Source organism: Echeneis naucrates, chromosome 8, assembly GCF_900963305.1.
Source record: "Echeneis naucrates chromosome 8, fEcheNa1.1, whole genome shotgun sequence".
NCBI classification, from domain to species: Eukaryota; Metazoa; Chordata; class Actinopteri; order Carangiformes; family Echeneidae; genus Echeneis; species Echeneis naucrates.
The window spans coordinates 202,972-224,899 of record NC_042518.1 but is presented as its reverse complement, the minus strand read 5'-3'; the positions used below and the strand labels follow the sequence as shown (position 1 = coordinate 224,899).

General features: G+C 47.3%; 3 protein-coding genes and 1 long non-coding RNA gene across 11 annotated transcripts; 3 read left to right on the top strand and 1 right to left on the bottom strand.

The window, feature by feature from the left end:
• Positions 1 to 2,163: 2,163 nt before the first annotated feature.
• LOC115047337 (uncharacterized) lies at positions 2,164 to 4,085 on the top strand. The gene is made up of 2 exons (XR_003841007.1): positions 2,164 to 2,213; positions 2,363 to 4,085. It is a non-coding gene; the product is annotated as an uncharacterized LOC115047337 (long non-coding RNA).
• LOC115047336 (uncharacterized) lies at positions 3,260 to 6,249 on the bottom strand. Of its 2 annotated transcripts, none has more exons than XM_029508195.1 (9): positions 6,195 to 6,249; positions 5,897 to 5,999; positions 5,575 to 5,698; positions 5,083 to 5,240; positions 4,776 to 4,918; positions 4,524 to 4,701; positions 4,278 to 4,417; positions 3,582 to 3,744; positions 3,260 to 3,424 (listed from the first exon to the last, which is right to left on the bottom strand). In XM_029508195.1, the coding sequence occupies exons 1-9, from the start codon at positions 6,209 to 6,211 to the stop codon at positions 3,359 to 3,361; spliced, it is 1,092 nt and encodes a 363-aa protein (XP_029364055.1). In that variant the 5' UTR covers positions 6,212 to 6,249; the 3' UTR covers positions 3,260 to 3,358. The 2 variants fall into 2 exon arrangements, with proteins under 2 accessions (XP_029364055.1, XP_029364056.1); XM_029508196.1 differs by having other exon boundaries at positions 6,103 to 6,222.
• A 77-nt stretch (positions 6,250 to 6,326) lies between these two features.
• On the top strand, positions 6,327 to 17,731 carry wipf2b (WAS/WASL interacting protein family, member 2b). Of its 7 annotated transcripts, none has more exons than XM_029508193.1 (8): positions 6,327 to 6,805; positions 8,089 to 8,182; positions 8,264 to 8,396; positions 9,980 to 10,087; positions 10,272 to 10,934; positions 11,114 to 11,338; positions 11,657 to 11,758; positions 15,901 to 17,731. In XM_029508193.1, the coding sequence occupies exons 2-8, from the start codon at positions 8,117 to 8,119 to the stop codon at positions 15,939 to 15,941; spliced, it is 1,338 nt and encodes a 445-aa protein (XP_029364053.1). In that variant the 5' UTR covers positions 6,327 to 6,805; positions 8,089 to 8,116; the 3' UTR covers positions 15,942 to 17,731. The 7 variants fall into 7 exon arrangements, with proteins under 7 accessions (XP_029364053.1, XP_029364051.1, XP_029364050.1 ...); XM_029508191.1 differs by having other exon boundaries at positions 8,264 to 8,561; XM_029508190.1 differs by lacking the exon at positions 15,901 to 17,731 and adding an exon at positions 15,280 to 15,338 and having other exon boundaries at positions 8,264 to 8,561.
• An 854-nt stretch (positions 17,732 to 18,585) lies between these two features.
• utp18 (UTP18 small subunit processome component) lies at positions 18,586 to 21,531 on the top strand. Its single transcript, XM_029508400.1, has 13 exons — positions 18,586 to 18,874; positions 18,968 to 19,110; positions 19,189 to 19,284; positions 19,360 to 19,427; positions 19,508 to 19,611; positions 19,717 to 19,842; positions 19,928 to 20,102; positions 20,184 to 20,284; positions 20,377 to 20,467; positions 20,550 to 20,673; positions 20,755 to 20,929; positions 21,011 to 21,153; positions 21,256 to 21,531. Exons 1-13 carry the CDS (start codon positions 18,605 to 18,607, stop codon positions 21,278 to 21,280), a joined length of 1,641 nt encoding a protein of 546 aa, XP_029364260.1. The 5' UTR covers positions 18,586 to 18,604; the 3' UTR covers positions 21,281 to 21,531.
• Positions 21,532 to 21,928: the final 397 nt, after the last annotated feature.

Here is a 21,928-nt window from a genome sequence, read left to right as displayed (position 1 = left end):
TCTGAGGAAAATGGCGGCTGACAGCGCCGCCTGCCGCCCCGGCGGTGAATCAGGCCCAGACCGACGATAACATTGAATTATTATTATTATTTAATATTATTATTTATATTATTGTTATTGATAGATGGATAACATTACTTAATGTCATTAAAGATGTAATTCCTGGATTAAATAATTAAATCAAAGTTCTCTGCTGAATAGTTGGAGTATAAAGATCTGGATCCCATTTTAGTGATTTCATATGAAGGAAGCTGCTCTGAAGCTCAGCACCGATCCAGGACCAGCAGGGGGCGTGGCCCGGCGGTCCGGCTTTCCTTCCTGTGAGGTCATCAGCTGGTCAGACGAAAGTGAAACGAACAGACATCTGGAGCAGAGTTCGGGTAAGCAGTCTCCTAAACAGCTGTTTACAGACAACAATAACCGCACAAACAAAACCATTCCTGTGGTCCAGATAACGGAGACACACGGGCATGCGCACGAGTTAGTTGTGTGTGTGTGTGTGTGTATGGGGGGGGCATGAAAATACACTATTTGTTCATGGGTATTAGATGTGTGTTTCAGTGACAAACCTGACTGACCCTGACAACAGCATTATGGGTAACCAGATGAGCGAGGAACAGAGGAGGCAGCACGACCAGGAAGAACTGGACCGCTTTAAGAGGAATCTCAGCAATGGTGCAGATCTGAAAGTCTGTCAGAGTATTGTGAGGTTCTGCAGTCTGGATGCTTCAGAGAACCTGAAGCAGCACTACGAGCAGAAGAAGATGTTTGATTTTTTGATTTTGCTGCAGATTGGACCAAGAACCTGGTGGAGAAGCTTGCAGGGTTGACATCAGCTCCTGAGCTGGCTGGATTGGGAGCGCTAGCCATCGCTGTCCTCATCGACATTATTTCCTCCAGCCCCTGGAGGACAACACCCAAGAGGCTCTGAGAAGAGGGTTTGCAGAGGAGAAGGTCTCTGAAGTCTGGGACCAGATTGAGCTGTGCCTGACTCGCTGCAGCATGAACAACAGACAGCAGCTGAGGAAAGACCTGGAACTGATTGAGTTCAAGCTGAACGAGGCGCTCATCAAGCTGAAGAACTCCATGGTGAGGGACGGAGAGATGTCCTCTGAAGCTCTGAGGGCCTGGGTCAACAGGGCCGCCCTCCACATCCAGACCCTGATCCACCTGGTGAGGCTCAGAAGGACTCACATTTGCCAGCAAGTGACAGGATTCCTCCAGGTGCACCAGAAGGACAGTTGGAGTTCATCCCTTTATGACTCTGAGCTTCATTATTGGTCCCAAGATTAAACGATTTCTGGTGAATGAAGAGTCAGATTCTTACCTCCTGCATGAGGAAATCAGCTACAGTACATACCTGGAGGTGTATTATAATCACAGGTGCATGAGACAGAAGAGGGAGGTCAAGCTTTACTTCAGTAGAGTCCAACAGAATCTGTAGAGTCTCATCAGTCAAACGGGCTTCTTCAGCATCCAATGAGATGAGAGCTCATCCATCTTCTGCTTCTCAACATGGACAAAAGTCCGAGAACCCGTCCGGTTGTTTTCTCCGGGAACTGGGTCATGATGTCAGCAGGCAACCCGCGCAATGTGCGCTGTTATCGCTGTTATCTGATTGGCTGCTGCTTCGACTAAGCTCATTATGTAATCTCCCCCATGACAACATTTGTCACGTGACGTGCAAAGTCTGTAAACTACAACTGTTAAATGTAGAGGAAACAGACAATTACACAACAATACACACAAACACTCAAAGTTGCCACCTCACAACATGAGTGTCTAAGGTGCACTCACGGTGGGACACACTCACCTGACCAGGGGGGTATTCCAGGTAGGAGGTTCCAGAACAGCTGATCTGAGTTGGTTCACTTTGAGTTGTGCGCGTGCACAAACTCTATGAAAAGCCATCATCAATGGAGCCCCGATACCCCGAGTCACCATGACAACCGAGAAAAAAGAAGTTCAGTTACTTCACCCTGATGGAGGTGGAGGTCTGAATTCAGGCCGATGGAGAACATGGATGAACATGTTTCACTGTAAATGTAACACCGCTGCAGCAGGAGAAGAAATTACTACTCGAGTCAACGCGTAGGTTTGGATGGACTCTTCGATTTTACATTTACAACCGTATAAGTGGGAATAAAATCTGATTTTCATTTAGGTGCAGTCCATCAGGAGAGAAGCGAAATATCAAAACATCATTCAAAAAGGTAAGAGAGATCTTGCAGGGCTATGATCGTACCTCACTTTGATTTATTATTTATTATTGAACTTCAGTCAGTAAGTCTGTTACCATGGTGACTGAGTCAGAGTTTCCATATAACCTGCTGTCTGTAATACCCCTGGTGTCCGTCTTCAGGGATTCTTTCATCGCAGCATACAGCAGAACATCCATTGCAGGAATCGTGTGAAGAACCAGAGCTACTCCATCATGAGGATCAACAGGAAGTGCCTGTCTGTCAGCGGTCCCTAAATGGGAGAAACAGCAGATGTTGGCTGAGATGGAGGACAGCCAGCTGCAGAATGACTTCCAGCTTGCCAGGTTGTCCTCTTCATCTTCGTCGTTCTCCTCACCATGTGCAGGTTTGCCCCCCGCCCAGAGATGGATGCCATTGTCAGACCAGGAAGATCAGTGTGACATGACGTCCTGAGGTCAATACCTCAGCTCTTAATATGATGGGCTCCAGGACAACATCCAGAACCTCCAAGACCTGCCCCCCCACCACCACCACCACCACCAACCAACAGACAGCATTACCGACCAATGGGATAGAGGAGGAGGCACAGATGGGTTTAACTGACAATCAGAACATCAGGTGTTCAAGGGATCTGCTGGACCAGTCACTTCCTTACAAGCATAACTGTATAAATACTCAAATATCCAATTATGCTTGAACTGTGTGCAACACACAAATATATAACTTTTTTTTGGTTAAAATTATATGCCTGTATGAATGCTAAAAGTGTGTGGCCCAAAACTGAGATATTCTGTGTATTTTTTTGTTTCTGTTGTAAAGACTATATGAACACAATCAAATCTGACAGCTCTGTTAAGAGATTTTAACATTCAGTGTTGAAGTGACTCAAAAGGTGGAGGTTTTTAATCCAATCAGCTCTAAGTCAGACGAGCAGAAATGGGTTAAACTCCCCCCTCTACTCTCCTGGAGGACACACGGAGCACTGCAGGCCAATGATGCAAAACAAAAGCCCCATGTAGCCATGTCAGCAGCCACTGTCAACTCTACAGGTTTATGTGCATGTGAAAACTTTATTTACACGTTTTTGTTCGTACAAGGACAACTATAGAAATGCAAACAGGGAATAGGTGAGACAAACAAACAGGTCGAACACGGAATCAGATGAGCGGGCTGCTGCAGAGAAGAACCAACCAGTCTGTCAGCCTCAGGTCAGGTCTGTGAGGCTGCAGGGTGAAAAAGACAGAGGATCTCTAGTTTGAAGGACCAGTTTGTGACTGAGTGTCTGTTTGTTGGTCTGAGGTTGTGAACGTATGAACAGATCAGTTACAGACAGTCTTGTGTCTGACACAAAGCTGAACTTTATGAGGTGTTTATCTTTACCTTCAATCCAGATGTGTCCACAGGTTGTCCGTCCCTGCGGACCGACAGCAGACGAGCTCGTCCACCACTCGGGTACCCCTCCTCCACCTCCAGGTGACACACCAACAACGCCGACTTCAGGTAGATCAGCAGCCGCTGAGCAGGACGCCAGTCGATGGCAAAACTGGAGACACAAAGCAAAAGTGACAGACATTCATCTCCAGGCGTGAGTTAGCTTAGCACAAAACTGGAAACAGAGCAAACTACTATCAACAGAAGTTCATCAGTTAGTAACTGACTGATGGGGTCAAACGATGGAAGGATTTGAGATCCACATGAACAAAGAAATTCCGCCATAAAATACAAAAAACGAAGAGACCCAGAATCATAGTGACATGACTGTGATGATGTCATTACCTTGATGGCTCTAAGATGAGTCAGTGTGTTTTTTAGGATTTAAGGATTGTTGATCTCAACAGATAAGAGCTAACAAGGAGTCCTAATAAAAAGTTTTTATTAAACACCTATTTGAATCATACCTCATCTCACTTCTAGTATCATGTATAATAGTAATGTCAAGTATTTAACATCTAGTTTGTTGAAACTGGTTCCGATGTCAGCTCCTTGTGTTTATTGATTATCGATCTGACAGGTCACAGATAGTTCAGAGGTCTGACAGAGCAAGCAGTGGACCCATGGCAAAATGTGGAAGCTCACCTGGACCTCAGAGCCTGAATCTCTGAGAGCAGCTCAGCTTGGCCCACGTAACGCTGCTTCACCTCCAGCAGGGCATCACTCAGCTCCGACCGTCTGCCCGACATACAGTCTTCCACCAGACCAGCTGTCCCCTCGCCCACCTACAGAGACCAAAATCCCCATAACGCCACAAGCGAGTCACCAAGGAGAGAAGAGACAAGGAGAATTAGATCAAATCTATATCTCCTCATGAGTCTTGTGGGTTACCTGCAGACTGAAGTGGTCATCAAGGCCCCATGTGACTGACAACTTCAGTGGCTCCAATTCATTGGATGAATGATCAGAGGTTAGGCGTGGCCTGAGCTCAACACATAGCTCTGATTGGTTGAAGGACAGAAGCTTGATCTGCATGATGTCCTGTACTGTGCACAGGCAAACCTGCAGTCTGATACAAGAACAGCTGAGTTAGAGACCAATCAGTTGACCTGAGCACAGGTCACACAATATAACGACTCTCACTGATCTCTGAGTTGCTGCCAGCTGATCATCTGACGGAGTGCCACCTCTGACTCCTCCCTCAGTTGGTCCAATTGGCGATTACAAGACTGCACTGCCTTCTGGGCCTTCAGCAGAGATTCCTCCAGCTGTTCACATTGCTGCTTCTGAAAAAGACACGGACAGAAACCGGGTGGGCTGTTCTGAATGCACCTTGGGAGGTATGATTAAGCCCTCCACTCAAGGCTTTATGTCCACACCATGCATATTGATAGATATAAATGAAACAGCGTCAACCTACGAGCTGTTAACTTGTGTAACGTGTATTCACCTTGCTGTGCAGCTGTTGGACCAACTGTGTGAGTGTGTGTCTTCTGTCATGGATCTGTTGGATTCTGTCCTGCAGCGACGTGAGCAGAGCCTCTGTCTCCTCCATCTCTGACTTGCTCTTCACCTTCAGAGCTTTCCACCTGCCTCGAGCTCCACCCTCTGAGTGAATTGTGTTGGAATGGAGGTGATGTTCAAAATAAAGGAAGCTATACCAGATGAGGATGAGTGTATGATCCTCCTTATGACACGTTAGTCCCTGTTCCTTTTAAGCTCATCACTGATTTCAGTTTAGTGATGATTTATACTAAATATAAAATCTGACAGTAAACCTAAAAAGATTTAGTTTTTCCCAACCAGATCTTATCAGGTTGAAGAAGAAGAAAGACATTTGTATAGAGTTCGGATTAGACTCTGCCATGTGAACCGAGGCATCACAGTAATGTCTGAAGTTGTGTGCATTCTGTGTCTTCTTGAATATAGTTTGTGTGTGTACCGGGCTGGGGGGGGCTGAGTTGTATCAGCAGTTGCTGGGCGGAGTCTAGACCCTCCAGGAGCGACATCATGGAGTCTAGAACAAACAGCTGACGCCATAAAACCTTTTGAACACGTCGACCCTCCTACACAGTCAGATGAAAAAAAAAAAAACAAACATTACTATCCACCAGTCAGTCCAAGCGGAATAAAAGTTCGCGTGGTTGTGGGCTTTAAATGTTCTGTGATGGTCCAGCCCAGGCCTGACTCGGGCCCGGTCCAGTGTGCTGTGATGGTGTAAGAGGTTTCGGATCCTCCGATGGAGGCTGCTGCTGGATTCTGACCGTCAGGTGGAGGAGCATCCTGGCTGTCTCAGCAGAGTCCGGCTGATCGGGGTCCGGGTCTCCACAGGGATCCAACAGAGCCGGATCATAGCGCTGCAACAAGCTGACGTAAACAGACAGGCGTTAGCTTAGCTTAGCTTAGCTCATCAACGCGCTCACTGCTAATTCTCATGTTTCTACTTTAGTTCAGTGCGATGGAGTCCGACCTGAAGTTCCAACATTTCAATGCCTTTTCTCACCGAACAGAAGTCTCTGACAGGACTGAATTATACATGCTGACCGACTTTTGGAAACTTACGATCGAACTTCAGCCATTTCGGTTTTCAAATCCCCGCCACGAGGCACCTGATTGGTCGGTTCGGTATGACGTTGAAGTCCTTCGTTTAATACGGAGATTTAGTTCCGGTTTATCACATCCGCCAACCGGAAGACGGAAGGACAGAGCAGGGAAGAAGTGACTGTGTGAAAATGTTGATTTTCAAATAATATTCATTTCTGCTTTCAATGTAGTCACATGGTTTAATTTAAAAATATCCGAAGACATCTGTTTTTTAAGAGCTAAAACCAGAAACTGTCTTTTTCTTCTCTAGTCGGTAAAACTGCAGTTGAGTCCTGAAGTCAGTTTAGTGAACCCGAACAAAGAAGCAGTCTGCAGATTCAGACACTACATTAAAGATCCAAGCAAATAGTAAAACAGTAAACATAAACATGTGAATAAAAAACAAATTTGATTGGTCAGCATCAGCTGCAGCGGCGCGTGTCCTCGCGCTCAGGTCACGTGCTCTCGTGTTGACTGACGAGGAATCCGAATCTGCAGCAGAGAAGCTAACAGCTAACGGAGAGCTGCGGACTCTAACACCGACACCCCACGGCATGGCTCCACCGGAGGAGAGGCCGTGACGTCCCCAGGTAGGATTTATTTCACCTGTTGGCCGAAAGATGCCACACGGACCCGCTGCTAATGCTAACAAACGGCTAGCAGGGTGGGCGACCTGGTTAGCTAACGGTGCATCTTGTAACACGTTAAGGCCGAATGAAGCTGATGGGAAGGTCTGAATCTGTTCAGACAGATGTGGATCGTGGGTGGTGAACATCTGGCCAGCAGCTGAACGGTGAGACTGGTTTAAGTGTTAGCTCAGAGCCCGACCGAGGCTAAACCAGCAACCCCGACGAACTGCTGCGGAAACTACAGACGAATATCTCAGAGTCCGATAGACCAGGGCCTGGTCTGGCAGTTCTAGGATCCGTGTGTGGACATTATTCCTTTAATGATGAATTGAGATTCCAGAAAACTGAATCCTGCAGAGGTACTCTCATGATCTGGTCCAGGTAAAGAGGTTTTTGTTCTGGACCTGCTCAGGTGCAGTCTTGGTGGAGAAAGGAGACCAATGTGGACCTAGTCCAGAAGTGACAGTTCTCTGTATACTGGGGGTCCCGGTGAGAGAGCTCAGAGTTCCTGATGATCCCAGGAGGTCACTTTGCTCTCTGGATGAAGGTTTAGTTCTGGTTCCTGGAGTCTCCATCAGGAGGCAGATCTTTGAGCTATCAGGCTCCTCTTCTGTTGAACCAACTGCCAGTTTCGGTCCGGGGGGGGGGGGGGCTCTGTCACAGCGTAAGGTCAGAATGAAAACATTCCTTTATGACACTGTTAAAATTTAAAATGTAAAGTTAAATTGCAGTGTTTCTTTTAGTTGTGGTGCTATAGCCCCCCCCCCCCCCCCATGGCCATCCCACCCTTCCCGTCTCTAACTCTGTCTCTTCCTGTCTCCGTCCTTCAGGTGCTGAATCATCTGTGGTCCACAGTCCCCTTTAGTTATCTTCCTCCCACTGTGACCTCGTCTTCTACTGATAATATTTACTGCAGCAGGTTTCATCAGTCAGCTGGATGTTTTCTTGATGTTCAGTTTGTATCTTCATGTCACCTTCTCTCCTCCTGTTCTTGTTGTCTCTTTATCCCTCTACAAAGTCCCCCCCTCCTCTCCTACAGGCTCTCTCTCACTGTCACAGAGTTTGCTCTGGGCCTGCTCTCTGTGTGAAGAGCCTTGATGGAACTTTATGATTTGGAGCCATGATAATGATTTGACTTGATCTGGTCTCCCAGAAGGACCAACACGTTTTATTTTGAAAAGTGAAGGACGAGGTTGTGTTCCTGCCTCATTGAGTTGAATTTGAGTGGTGTTTGTGTGTTACAGGGTTCTGGTGTGTCTTTTCAGCAGCAAAATGCCCATCCCTCCCCCACCTCCTCCTCCTCCGGGAGTACCCCCACCTCCCCCCACCTTCAGCCAGGTGAGGAACCTTCTGATTTCTGATTGGTTTGACCCTTTAAGGTCATATTTGTGAATGTGTTGTATGGTGCCCCCGCCCCAGGCCAACACCAGCCCCCCAAAGCTGAGCAAAGAGGAGGCCAAAGGTCGTGGCGCTCTGCTGTCTGACATCTGTAAAGGCACCAAGCTGAGGAAAGTGTCGGTGGTGAATGACCGCAGCGCTCCGCTGCTCGATAGTAAGACTCAAACACCAAAGAGCCAAACACCCCCCACAGAGCACCCATACATTCGTTTATACCAATACCTACACCAGCAACAGCACCAGCCCAAACAGCAGGGGGCACCATCAGAGGAGCAGAAGAAGACGGCCGGAGAGAAGAGCTCTGCTCTGTCCCCAGAGAGTAAGGACCTTCTCTAATACTTGAGGCTGCAGGAGGCTTAGGGTCGAGGTTACACAGCCGCCATGTTTCCTGTCCAACATGATTCAGAGCTGAACCTGAACATGTCCACATTATGATGACATCATCAACACTCACGCACCTGAACAGCAGGTGTCACTGCTGAAACACAGTTTGATGCAGTGATTTGGATGTTGTATGAGACGTCTGATGAAACTCAGTCAGCTGAGGTTATTGAAGGTCATTCATGCTCATTCATGCAGACTGAGCAGCTTCAGTTGTGTTTCAAACGAAAGATAACAACCATTGCAGACACAGAATGCGCACCTCACCACATGGTGACTGCAACAGAAGTCAGGGCTGTTGGTGATATGTAGACGTGACACTGTCATCAGCTCTCAATTAATACGTACCTGAGCTAAACCTGATGTAGGACCCCATCCAGGATCTGATCCCAGACCAGATCACCCATACTTTCTCAAGCACAAGACAGAGTCTGACCTCACTCACTGTGTTTCTGTCCCTCACGTCTGACCTGTTGTTTGGGTCCTGCTCTAACTTCTCTGTCTCTGATGTCATCAGTTTAGTGTAGCTGTGGTTCAGGTCTTCACGTTTTGAATTGGTCAGTTTAGTGTCCAGTACAGATTTGAATCAGTGCATCAAACTGTTATTCAATGAATTGACTGGATGGTGAAGTATCAGCTGGTTAATCCAGATCCTGCAGCTTCCTGCAGCTGCTGAGCTCACGTTTGCAGTTTGTCACCATGTGACAGAGTTTCTCATAGCAACATCAGCTGAGCAGCTTGGCTTTGTTCAGGTGATGCAGACCTCAGTGTTTTTGCACCCAAACTCATCTGAAGCTACAGGAGCTACAGGAAAAGACTTCAGTGTCTCAAATTTGAATATTTAATTTGGGTGAAGATCAGTCGTGACAGCCAGTTTTTTCACAAAAGGGCCAGCAGAGGCTTTTGATTTTAATGAGTTGTGAGAACTCTGTCACATAGCTGAATGACGCTCTGATGATCACACGTAATGAGTTCCTGTTTACCTGTGGTGGAGGGGTGACACATGACTGGGTGGAGAGTCCTGCCTGTTCAGACACATTCACTCCCCCACCTTATTAGAATTGAGGATTGATTCAGAAGAAGCAGGTTCCTCTCAGTTAAGTGAATGTGGCGAATTGATGCTGTTGGAGCGTCGGAGCAGCGTGGGAGTGTAAACACTCCCTTCACCTTTAACATCCCACATCACCCCACGTCACCTCATCCAGCTGTTTGACGTCACCTGGTCTCACCTGCACCTACAATGCATTTCACCCATATCCATCCCATCTGTGATTTCATTGTTGAGTCCTTGTTGTGTCGTGACATTGTGCAGGAGGCGGAACCCTCTCTCATCTGTCCAATGGTTGTGGTTCTCAGAGCCCAAAGGAGGAGCCAATGGGAGCGGACCAGCAAGCCCATCAGGTTCTATTCCACCAATAGGAGATCTGTTCATGGGTGGACTTCCCAAACTGAGGCCAGTCGGAGGTCAGTTCACTTTGTTTGATTGATTTCATTGTTGTCGTGTCTTATGTACATGTTATAGAAAATGTAAATAATTAATATGTAAGGTTTTACGTTTTGCAAGCATATGAAATAATAAATGTAACTTTTTAACTTAGAATTTGCCATAACATTTTTTTCTTTTTGTCTGTGTATGTTTCTAATTCAGACGGGCGTTCTCCCTCGACCCGAGCTGCGGCGCCCCGCCCCCCAAATCATCGCCATGACGATGGAGAGAGCCCCACCGCTCAGGCATCATCACTGATGGAGACGGGTCGCTCCCAGCGTCCATCACTCCCCAACCTGTCCTCCTCTCCTTCCCCCTCCTCGCTCTCCTCTGCTGCCTCTTCCCCTTCTACTGGCATGAGGCACTCCTCCTCTGCCCCACCTCCTCCACCACCTCTCTGTCGCCGTGGTAACGCTCCCTCCCCTCCATCCTCGTCCTCTTACAACAGAGAGAAGCCCCTCCCACCAGCCCCTAACAATACCCCACCTCTCCCCTCCAAACCTCCCCCATCTCCTAGCAACAGCAGACGCCCACCCACCTCAGGAGGAAATCCCGCATCATCTGTCGCCTCCTCTTCCTCTCTGGCCCCACCCCCTCCACCATATCGTGTCACAAATGGTCCAACAGGCGGTGGCGGGGAGGCAACACCTGAGCTTCCCCAACGACACAACTCCCTCAGCAATAAAAGAACCGCCCCCTCACCTGCTGGCCATACGCCCACAAGAGGCCCCGCTCCACTTCCACCCCCTGCCTCTCCCACCCCCTCCCAACAGGGTGCCAACAGGCCGCCTCCCCCTGTCAGAGAGCCGCCAGGTAGAGGAGCAGGTGAGGTCAGCTGGTTCAGTCTGTTTCAGTCTGATTTTCTCCTCTGTTTTCTGGTGTTTACATTTAAATTTTTTATTATTATTTTTGGCCTTAAAAAGATTAAAAAGACGTTTCATATTACAAATTTTTGTTTTTTAATTTTACACTCACCTGTACTGATAACCTGTTTGTCACTTCAGCTCCTCCTGTTCCGGTCCAGTCATCATCTTCAAGGGCAGGGGGCAGAGAAGCCCCGCCTCCTCCACCATACAGGACACATGGTAGCCCCTCCCTCTCCTCAGATCCCCCTGCCCGAGGGAAACCTCCTCCCCCGCCAACTCGCACTCCTGCTGCTCCTCCCCCGCCCCCACCCCCTCTTCGTAATGGACACGCCCCCTCCTCCTCCATCCCTCGCTTGTTTGTGGGTGAGTTCTGTCTCTCCCTCCGTCTGTTTGACCATTCCTCAGTTTTAGTTTTTAGTGCCAAAATAAAACATTTCAGGGCTTTTTTTTGTTTCGTTGTGAGCTGATTCACTTTTAGCTGCTTTATGGTTTCTTCTCTTCAATGTTTTTGTTTCTTAGTGTCTTTGTTAATCATTGCTGCCTCAGTTCAGGCTCCACCTTCATTCTTCTTCTTCACCTTCTGTTTGCTCCCTCCTCCGTCTTCAGACAGTTTGACTGAACAGAAGGTGGATCATTGAGCCCAACAGAAACAGAAATGACGTTTTGTTTCTTCTTCTGCAGATGATTTTGAGTCCAAATATTCGTTCCATCCTCTGGATGATTTCCCTCCTCCAGACGAATACAGACATTTCACCAAGATCTACCCCAGCAAGGCCAACAGAGGTAGGCCCAAGACCAGCCCAGGACCAGAAAAGACCCTAATCACAGATGTGCCGACAGGACTACAGTCTGTTTTATCTGTGTTTGTTTCCATGGTGATGGGGATGACCTGACGACAACAACAACAGTTTTTATGGCATACAGTCTTCCAGTTATCTATGTAGCCCACATTGTTTTCGGGACACCACCTTGACAGCCAGCTGTTAAATGACGACATGACAACAGGCTGTATATGTGATCACTGGTCCGACTGGGGAGGGGGCCAGAAAAAACATACACAGGTTGATGACCTTGTGAAGAGCACTATGGCAACACTATGTTCAAATCTGGACAATGCCGCCCCTCTCAAAAGAAAGTAATCAAACAGAGGAGGCTGGCTCCCTGGTATAATTCCCACATTCATGTCTTAAAGCAGACATCAAGGAAATTAGAGTTCATATTACTCAGCACTCATAGAAAAAAACTAGAACAACCCCAGGTTTCTCTTCAGCACTGTAGCCAGGCTGACAGAGAGCCATAGCTCAGTTGAACCAGTGATCCCCTTAGCTCTTAGCAGTGATGATTTTATTAACTTTTTTTTACAGATAAAATTCTCATGATCAGAGAAAGAATTCATCAGCTCTTACCTACATTAGACAGTAATCTTCTGAATACAGCAACTCCTGAATCTACTGCAACGCCTCTTTTACATCTGGAATCATTCTCCCCTCTGAAGCTTTCAGAGCTAGCTTCTATAGTTTCATCATCCAGATCATCAACCTGGCTATTAGACCCAGTACCAACTAGCCTCTTTAAAGAGATCTTTTATGTAATTGAGCTGTTCATTCTAGATCTGATTGATTACACCTTATCTTTGGGTTATGTACCTCAGGCTCTTAAGACCGCAGTCATCAAAACCCAGCTTAAAAAGCTGAATCCTTATCCAGATGTTTTGGCAAACTATAGACCCATATCAAACCTTCTATTCATTTCAGTCAGGATTTAGAGCCCATCATAGCACAGAAACAGTGCTGGTTAAAGTCTCCAAAGACATTCTAATGGCCTCAGACAATGGATCAGCCTCCATACTTCTCCTTCTAGATCTCAGTGCTGCATTCGACACCATAGATCATAATATTTTACTACAGAGACTGGAACATGAAATTGGAATTAAAGGAACTGCACTAAGGTGGTTCAAATCCTATTTATCAGATAGACATCAGTTTGTTCATGTGAACAACAGCTCCTCCTCATGTACTGTAGTCAGTCATGGAGTCCCGCAGGGTTCGGTACTTGGACCAATCCTCTTTACGCTTTATCTGCATCCTCTAGGCAACATTATCAGGAAACACAGCATCAACTTCCACTGCTATGCAGACGATACTCAGTTGTAGTCAGACTGCAGACGTCTTTAAGACATAAAAGTCTGGATGACTGGAAATTTTTTACTTCTCAACTCTGACAAAACAGAAGTTATTGTACTCGGTCCTAAGCACCTCAGAAAAATACTATCTAATCATCTCATCAGTCTGGACGGCATTACTTTGGCCTCCAGCTCCACTGTAAGAAACCTTGGAGTAATTTTTGACCAGGACATGTCCTTTGTCCCTCACATAAAACAAGTTAGTCGGGCAGCTTTCTTCCACCTGAGAAACATTAGGAAAATCAGAAACATCCTTTCTCAGGATGATGCAGAAAAACTAGTCCATGCATTTGTAACTTCTAGGCTGGACTACTGTAACTCATTACTATCTGGATGTCCAAACAAATCTCTAAAAGGCCTTCAGTTAATTCAGAACGCTGCTGCATGAATATTAACAGGAACTAGGAAAAGAGATCATATCTCTGCTGTTAGCTGCTCTCCATTGGCTGCCAGTAAAATATAGAGTAGAATTCAAAATCCTTCTGTTAACATACACTCACCGGCCACTTTATTAGGTACACCTGTCCAACTGCTCGTTAACACTTAATTTCTAATCAGCCAATCACATGGCGGCAACTCAGTGCATTTAGGCATGTAGACATGGTCAAGACAATCTCCTGCAGTTCAAACCGAGCATCAGTATGGGGAAGAAAGGTGATTTGAGTGACTTTGAACGTGGCATGGTTGTTGGTGCCAGAAGGGCTGGTCTGAGTATTTCAGAAACTGCTGATCTACTGGGATTTTCACGCACAACCATCTCTAGGGTTTACAGAGAATGGTCCGAAAAAGAAAAAATATCCAGTGAGCGGCAGTTCTGTGGGCGGAAATGCCTTGTTGATGCCAGAGGTCAGAGGAGAATGGCCAGACTGGTTCGAGCTGATAGAAAGGCAACAGTGACTCAAATAACCACCCGTTACAACCAAGGTAGGCAGAAGAGCATCTCTGAACACACAGTACGTCGAACTTTGAGGCAGATGGGCTACAGCAGCAGGAGACCACACCGGGTGCCACTCCTTTCAGCTAAGAACAGGAAACTGAGGCTACAATTTGCACAAGCTCATCAAAATTGGACAATAGAAGATTGGAAAAACGTTGCCTGGTCTGATGAGTCTCGATTTCTGCTGCGACATTCGGATGGTAGGGTCAGAATTTGGCGTCAACAACATGAAAGCATGGATCCATCCTGCCTTGTATCAACGGTTCAGGCTGGTGGTGGTGGTGTAATGGTGTGGGGAATATTTTCTTGGCACTCTTTGGGCCCCTTGGTACCAACTGAGCATCGTTGCAACGCCACAGCCTACCTGAGTATTGTTGCTGACCATGTCCATCCCTTTATGACCACAATGTACCCAACTTCTGATGGCTACTTTCAGCAGGATAATGCGCCATGTCATAAAGCTGGAATCATCTCAGACTGGTTTCTTGAACATGACAATGAGATCACTGTACTCAAATGGCCTCCACAGTCACCAGATCTCAATCCAATAGAGCATCTTTGGGATGTGGTGGAACGGGAGATTCGCATCATGGATGTGCAGCCGACAACTGCAGCAACTGTGTGATGCCATCATGTCAATATGGACCAAACTCTCTGAGGAATGCTTCCAGCACCTTGTTGAATCTATGCCACGAAGAATTGAGGCAGTTCTGAAGGCAAAAGGGGGTCCAACCCGTTACTAGCATGGTGTACCTAATAAAGTGGCCGGTGAGTGTATAAAGCTCTTAATGGCCAAGCTCCATCATATCTCAGAGCTCATAGTTCCTTACTGTCCTAGCAGGCCACTCCGCTCTCTCGATGGAGGTTTACTTGTGGTTCCTAGAGTCTCCAAGAGTAAATCTGGAGGCAGATCGTTCAGTTATCAGGCTCCTCTTCTATGGAACCAACTTCCAGCATCGGTCCGGGGGGCGGACTCTTTAGTAATTTTCAAGATCAGGCTTAAAACTTTCCTGTATGACAGAGCTGATAGTTAAAAAGTCCTCTACTCTTTAGCTATGCTGCTGTAGGCCGAGGCTGCTGGGGGAAGGACTGAGCTTCTCTCTCTCTCTCTCTCTCTCTCTCTCTCTGTCTATCTGTCTCTCTCCCTCACCCCCTGCATGCGCTGACAATAACCACGCTTCTTAGAAATCCCTGTTTCTCCCAGTTCTAAGCATTTATACTGCATTTACTAACCATGTTCTGCCAAAGTCTCTGTCTCTCCCAGTTCCTCTCCTCTCTCCCTGTCCTCATCCTGCAGGTGGTGACTCATCTCCATCCCATGTTCCTGCAACGCCTGCTGTTCCCTTATCCTCATGAATTCCACACTGCAACATCATCTCCATTAACTCCATGTAGCATCATGTTCCTGCCTACAACTGTTCCTAGCTACAACCCACCCCACCCCACCCGCCCCCACCCCCCAGCCTCCCGCCCCCCAGCCTGGTTCTGCCCGAAAGGAAGTTTTTCCTGCTCATCGGGGGATCTGTTGGGTCTCTTTAAATAGTTTTATAAAGAGTTTGGTCTAGACCTGCTCCATATTTAAAGTGCTTGATTGCATGATTTGGCGCTATACAAATAAATCTGATTTGATTTGAATTTGACACTGTAATATAATTAGGTGGAAAATTCATTAGACAACTAACATTGACGCTGTGATTTCATCAGGACAGTCTGACTGACAGGACCTTGGCTAAGCTAACCTTAGCAACAACATGACTTTTATTTTGAGTGCAGTGCATATTCTAATGATTGGTTTGTTTGTTTCAGTGATAAGAGGAGCCCCCCCCCTCCCTCCTGTTGGGAGGTGAACCATGCAACAGGAACGAACACACACACACACAGTCCTCCATCCAGCTTCATCATCATCGCCTCCATCACTTCGTACCAACTCACAGTTGATTGGCTGAAAGTTGATCTGACCAATCCTGTCTGCAGCAGATGAATGAAGAGGAGGAAAGACATCCGGAGCTGCTGCTCATTCTTTTCTGGTCCCCATGAACCTTTAGTTTTTATTTTTGCACTTGCACTTTTTGTTTGCAAGACCAGGAGGAGGATGAGCTTCAGGCCTTCACTTCTGGATTGTCTGGATTCAGGTTTTTGTTAAATAATCTTCTTCATGAACCAGTTTCCTGGTTTTTTGCGTATCCTGTAGAAAGTCAGACTTTGGACAGGAGTTCTGTGACGTTGTGGAAGTTTGTCCCAGTTGAATGACAACTCGTCTCGTATCCAACAATCAGAGAAACCTGCTAAAGTTAGCATCAGTCGAGAAAAGCTAACAGCAGAGAAAACCTACTGTCACCAGGTCTCTGAAACATTCAGACTTTGACTCCAGGCTCACTTCACCATCTCATTGGTCCATATTTTGTTTTCTTTATGCTAAGCTAACTTGGTCCCAACTCCAGCTCTGTGTAGCTCAGACATCAGAATGATCAATCTGAGCTTTTAAAGAAAGATGAAAATGTCCAACTATTTCATTGACAAGTACTTCAACAGGCTAGACCTTAGACCTGGATCTGGATCTTAGGAGTCCAGATAAACTGAGAACTGAAATCAGTTTTTGTGACAAAGGATCAACATTGGAAGACGATGTTTGTTCTCCAGCAGGATGAAAACATGTGCCCCACTTGAACTAACCTGTGTCTTCATCGTCCAACACACCTGTCGAGGTGATGGCAGTGATGTGACATGCTTTATTTTTGCAGGACGTGACCTACTTGACCTCTGGCACTGACAGAGATCGGTTTCAAGTCTTTAAGTGCCAAGAGAGACCTATCTGGACTGACCTGGACTCCTACCCCAGCTCTAGCACTAACCTGGTCGCATGCTGTCTCTTTTGGAGCAGCCTGCTGCTGATTCTTCAAACAAACTTTTAAATAATTTGAAGTGACAGAACCTTACCAACGATGTTGAGGGAGAAAAAACTGCTCTCCTCAACAGGAAGTGATGAATTATGTTGCAAAGTTATGACATCAAAAAACAAACTATATGATGAGAAATAAGAAATGAAAGTTGTAAGATTGATCAGAGCTGCGGTTAATGGTTGTTTTCAACAGTACATTTTTCTTTGGGCTGAAAAAACGTCTGATATTAACATTCAATTAAATTAAATACAATAAATTTTTGTTCCATAAACTTGTTAAGAATTGCAGTAAAGAGGAAATAGGAGGATTACTGTAAAATGTAAAATAAAACTGCAGGACAATAGCAGAAACAAAAATTTAAATAAACTCTAAAGAATTAAAAGCCTTGTGAGAACATCATCCTTTGATTTTTCAAATTAAACTTTTTTACACATCATGTGACATTTTTCACTGAACTTTTACTTTGACAGTAAACCTGTTTCCTGCCTGAATGTTGTCCTGGAGTTTCTAACCATGCCACATTTTATTTTGAAAGTCCGTCTGGGTCAATGTTGATTTATTATAGCTGATTTATTTTCACTGTGGAACTCAAACTGACGAAAGACTTCATCTTGACACCTCCTCTCTCTCCCCACCCTCCCCCTTCCTCCTCCTCCCCCCCTCTTCCTTCTCCTCCTCCTTCCTCCCCCCTCCTTCCTCCCCCCTCCTCTTCCTCCTCCTTCCTCCCCCCTCCTCTTCCTCCCTTCCTTCTCCTCCTCCCCCTTCCTTCTCCTCCTCCCCCCCTTCCTTCTCCTTCTCCTCCTCCTCCCCCCCTCTTCCTCCTCTTCCTTCTCCTCCTCCTCCCCCCCCCCCCCCCCCTTCCTTCTCCTCCTCCTTCCTCCCCCCTCCTCCTCCTTCCTCCCCCCTCCTCTTCCTCCTCTTCCTTCTCCTCCTCCTCCCCCCCCCTTCCTTCTCCTCCTCCTTCCTCCCCCCTCCTCTTCCTCCTCCTTCCTCCCCCCTCCTCTTCCTCCTCTTCCTTCTCCTCCTCCTTCCTCCCCCCTCCTCTTCCTCCTCCTTCCTCCCCCCTCCTCTTCCTCCTCTTCCTTCTCCTCCTCCTCCCCCCCCCTTCCTTCTCCTCCTCCTTCCTCCCCCCTCCTCTTCCTCCTCCTTCCTCCCCCCTCCTCTTCCTCCTCTTCCTTCTCCTCCTCCTCCTCCCCCACCCCTTCCTTCTCCTTCTCCTCCTCCTTCCTCCCCCCTCCTCTTCCTTCTCCTCCTCCCCCTCAAGCTTCACTAACTATCAACCAGACTTGCTCTCAGTTGTTTTCAGTTTTTTTCTTCATATTAAATGAAGGTTCTGAAGAAAAAGGTTTTGTGATCTGAGAAGTTCTGACTTCATTCCGTCATGTAGCTGTAGATCCTGATCGGTCCTGATGTCCCATTTTAACAGCATGTTCACTCACTGAACCGAATAAACTTTTCCGTGATTAAAACAACGAAATACTTTTGTATTTTATGATGAACGGCTGTAGTTCTCTCTCCGGACTCTGGGGGCGGGCTTTTTTCTCACCTTCGGACGTGAACCAACCGGAAACGCGTCATACAGCGCGGCGGAAATAAACAGTTTCCTCCACATGTGGGAACATCAGCTGCTCGGCTCCGAGTCGTCTGAAAAACTCCGGATTTCTGGATCGTTTGTCGGAAACATGGCGGACCGGAAGCTTCGAGGAGCCGCCGAGGACCGAGGCCGAGCGAAGATGGACCCGGAGGAGGAAGAGGAGCGGCGGCGGAGGAACCTGAGCTCCCTGACGGCCCTGAGGGACAACGACGGCTCGGTGAAGCTGCTGGAGCAGCTGCTGTTCGGGACGGAGGACGAGCTGGTCCACAAACTGGGACCAGAAAAGGTCCTCTGCTGTCCTGTGTGTGTCCTGAATCACAGACCCAATTTAGTTTTGAACAGAGAATTGGATCCACTCAGATGTTCTGTTGTTGGACAGGAGGACGAGGAGCAGACGGACACCCTGCTGGTGGGGGACGGGGACGAGGAGTCCGGTGATGAAGATGAGGATGAGGCTCGTCTGCAGCTCCAACCGAAGAGGAAAGCCGCCTGGGTGGACGAGGACGACGAGCTGGAGGAACAGTGAGTGTTGAGTCTGTAGGTCGGAGGGGGCGGGACCGTAGCCCGGCACTCAGGTGACTTCCTGTCTGTGTATTTCAGGGTGGACATGAAACATCGTTACCGCAAACACCTGATCAGAGGAGATGCCGAGTCAGTCATGAACAAACAGAAACTACAGCAGAGGATGAGGGAGCAGTAAGTGAACACCTGAACGCAGCGCCCGAACGCTCATTCACCTTGTACTCACCTGTCGGTGCTGCCATGTTTCAGGTTTGAGAAGTCGATGGGCGGCGCTCCAGCGTGGGCGGAGAGAAACACCGGGAAGAAGAAGAACAAAAGTAGAAACACACAAACTGGATTTCATGACGTTTCTTTAAATTCAGTTCTGTTCAAACAAAAACACTGTTTGTTTCTTAAGCTACTGAGGAAGATGAAGATGAGGAGGAAGACGAGGACGACCTGCTGAGGAGGACAGGAAACTTTGTGGCGTCTTCAGACAGTCTGCCCAGCGGCGTCCTGAAGGTCAGTGAGTCTCACCTGGACACCCATGCTGTTCTGATCATGTGGGCTGGAAACTCCTCCCCTGCTGATGATGATGGTGGTGGTGGTTTGTGTTTCCTGCTTCAGATGAAGAAATGTCTTCACGCCAACAGCGCTCGTCCCTCGGAGGACAGACTCACCACAGTCCAGTTCCATCCCTCAGCTCAGGTTGTCATGACAGCTGGCCTCGACCAATCGGTCTCCCTCTTTCAGGTACAGAGGTTGTCTGCAGGCAACTCTGAGGTCAGGTGATACAGGTCATGTGACTCAAGACTTGCGTCTGCGTTTCCTCCTGCAGGTGGACGGGAAGACAAATCCGAAGATCCAGAGCATCCACCTGGAGCGCTTTCCGGTCTACAAGGCCCAGTTCAGTGTGGACGGGGAGATGGTGATTGCCACCAGCCTGAAGAACAGGATGTTCTACCTGTACGACATGATGGAGGGCCGCATCACACCTGTCCACAGCGTCAGAGGTGAGTCAGAGGTCGGCCATCTTCCTGATGCCTTTCAGCATAAAGGTCTGTTAAGAGCAGCTGTGGTTGTCTGTTGTTCAGGTCTGAATGAAGCCAGAGTCAAAGAGTTCTCTGTTTGTCCTGATGGAGGCACTCTGCTGCTGAGCGGCACCAATGGATACCTGCACCTCCTCACACTGAAGGTACTCCCCACCATGTTTCCTCCAGCAAAGATGAATAATTTGATGCTGATCGTGATGATATGCATATATATTATTGATGTGTGTGTGTTCAGACGAAGGAGGTCGTCCGCAGTATGAAGATAAACGGTGACATCAGCGGAGTCGCTTTCAACCGTGACGGCAGCAAAATGTTTGTCCATTCAGGTGAGTCCACGAGGCTGTGACATCACATCCATGTCACCTTTCTGTCAGTCATGTGACTGAGGGAGTGTGTGTGTGTGTGCAGATGAGGGGGAGGTGTATGTGTGGGATGTGCGCAGCAGTCGCTGTGTGAACAGGTTTCCAGACGACGGCTGTGTGAGGGGGACGTCCATCGCCGCCTCACATGACGGACAGTACCTAGCCTGCGGGTAAAACACGCCATTTCACATAGTCCTGCTATGTGATTGGTTCCAGCAGACTGACTAGTGTTGATCATCTGTCTGTTTCAGCTCTCAATCTGGCGTCGTAAACATCTATTCTCAGGAGGCATGTCTTAATTCAACTAATCCGAAGCCTCTGAAAGCTGTGATGAACCTGCTGACCTCAGCAACCTCGTTGACCTTTAACCCCACATCCGACATCCTGGCTATCGCCTCCCGGGTTGAGGACGAGGCTGTACGGCTGGTGAGATACAGCTGGGTGATTGCACAAAATCCGGCTCTGATCCTGATCGGATCCAGCTCTGATCCAGCTCTGTCCCCTCAGGTCCACTTGCCCAGCCTCAGTGTCTTCTCCAACTTCCCGGTGTCGAAGAGGAAGTTGGTTTATCGAGTTAGCTGCCTGGACTTCTCCCCACACAGTGGCTTCTTCTCATTGGCGAACAACAAAGGACACGCCCCCCTTTTCAGGTCAGACAGCCAATCAGCTTTTTCATACCTTTTTTTTTTTTCCTGTTGTAAAAGGAATGACTGACTGATGTTAGCTGTGTTGTGTTGTCATTGTGTGTTCAGGCTGCTGCACTACCGAGACTTCTGAGTCTCACTGACAGAAACTGAAGGACACGATGAGCAGGAAGCAGGAAAACCTCAGAATCTCCAAATGGACCTGTTTTTATGATTTATAAAAAACTGGAAAAGTCTCACGATGTCACGTCTGTTTTTGTTTTTTGTCTCGTTGGTTAATAAGCTGATCAGCAGTTTATTATTTTTTTACTACTTCTGACCGTAACTTATATATAGTTTTCTTTAAAAAAATAAAAATAAAAGGACAAAAAGAAAAGGATTTAAGCCACGGCCACAAATTCTGACTCTTTTAAATTTTCATTTTATGCCTTTTTTTTTGTTTGTTTTTCTGGTCTGATTATTTTAATATCTCTCTACTGTGGATTAAAATGTTATTTAACCTCAAATTTAGGACAGCGTCCACAGACCATCTCTTACTCTGGACCCGGACTCCACTGGTTGTTAAAAGTGGTCAGCTTGTTTTGAATGTATGGGAAAATGTCCCTCCTCCTCCTCAGTAAAAGTTTTCCTGATGACATTATGGTGTCTGTCTGAAATACAACATGATAATATTTTTAAATGAAGCTCCATTTAGAGGGAAAGGGGAGGGATTGGGGAGGTGGGGCTACTGTGTGACTGACAGATGGGCCACCCAATCAGAGCACAGAGCAGGTCAGATACT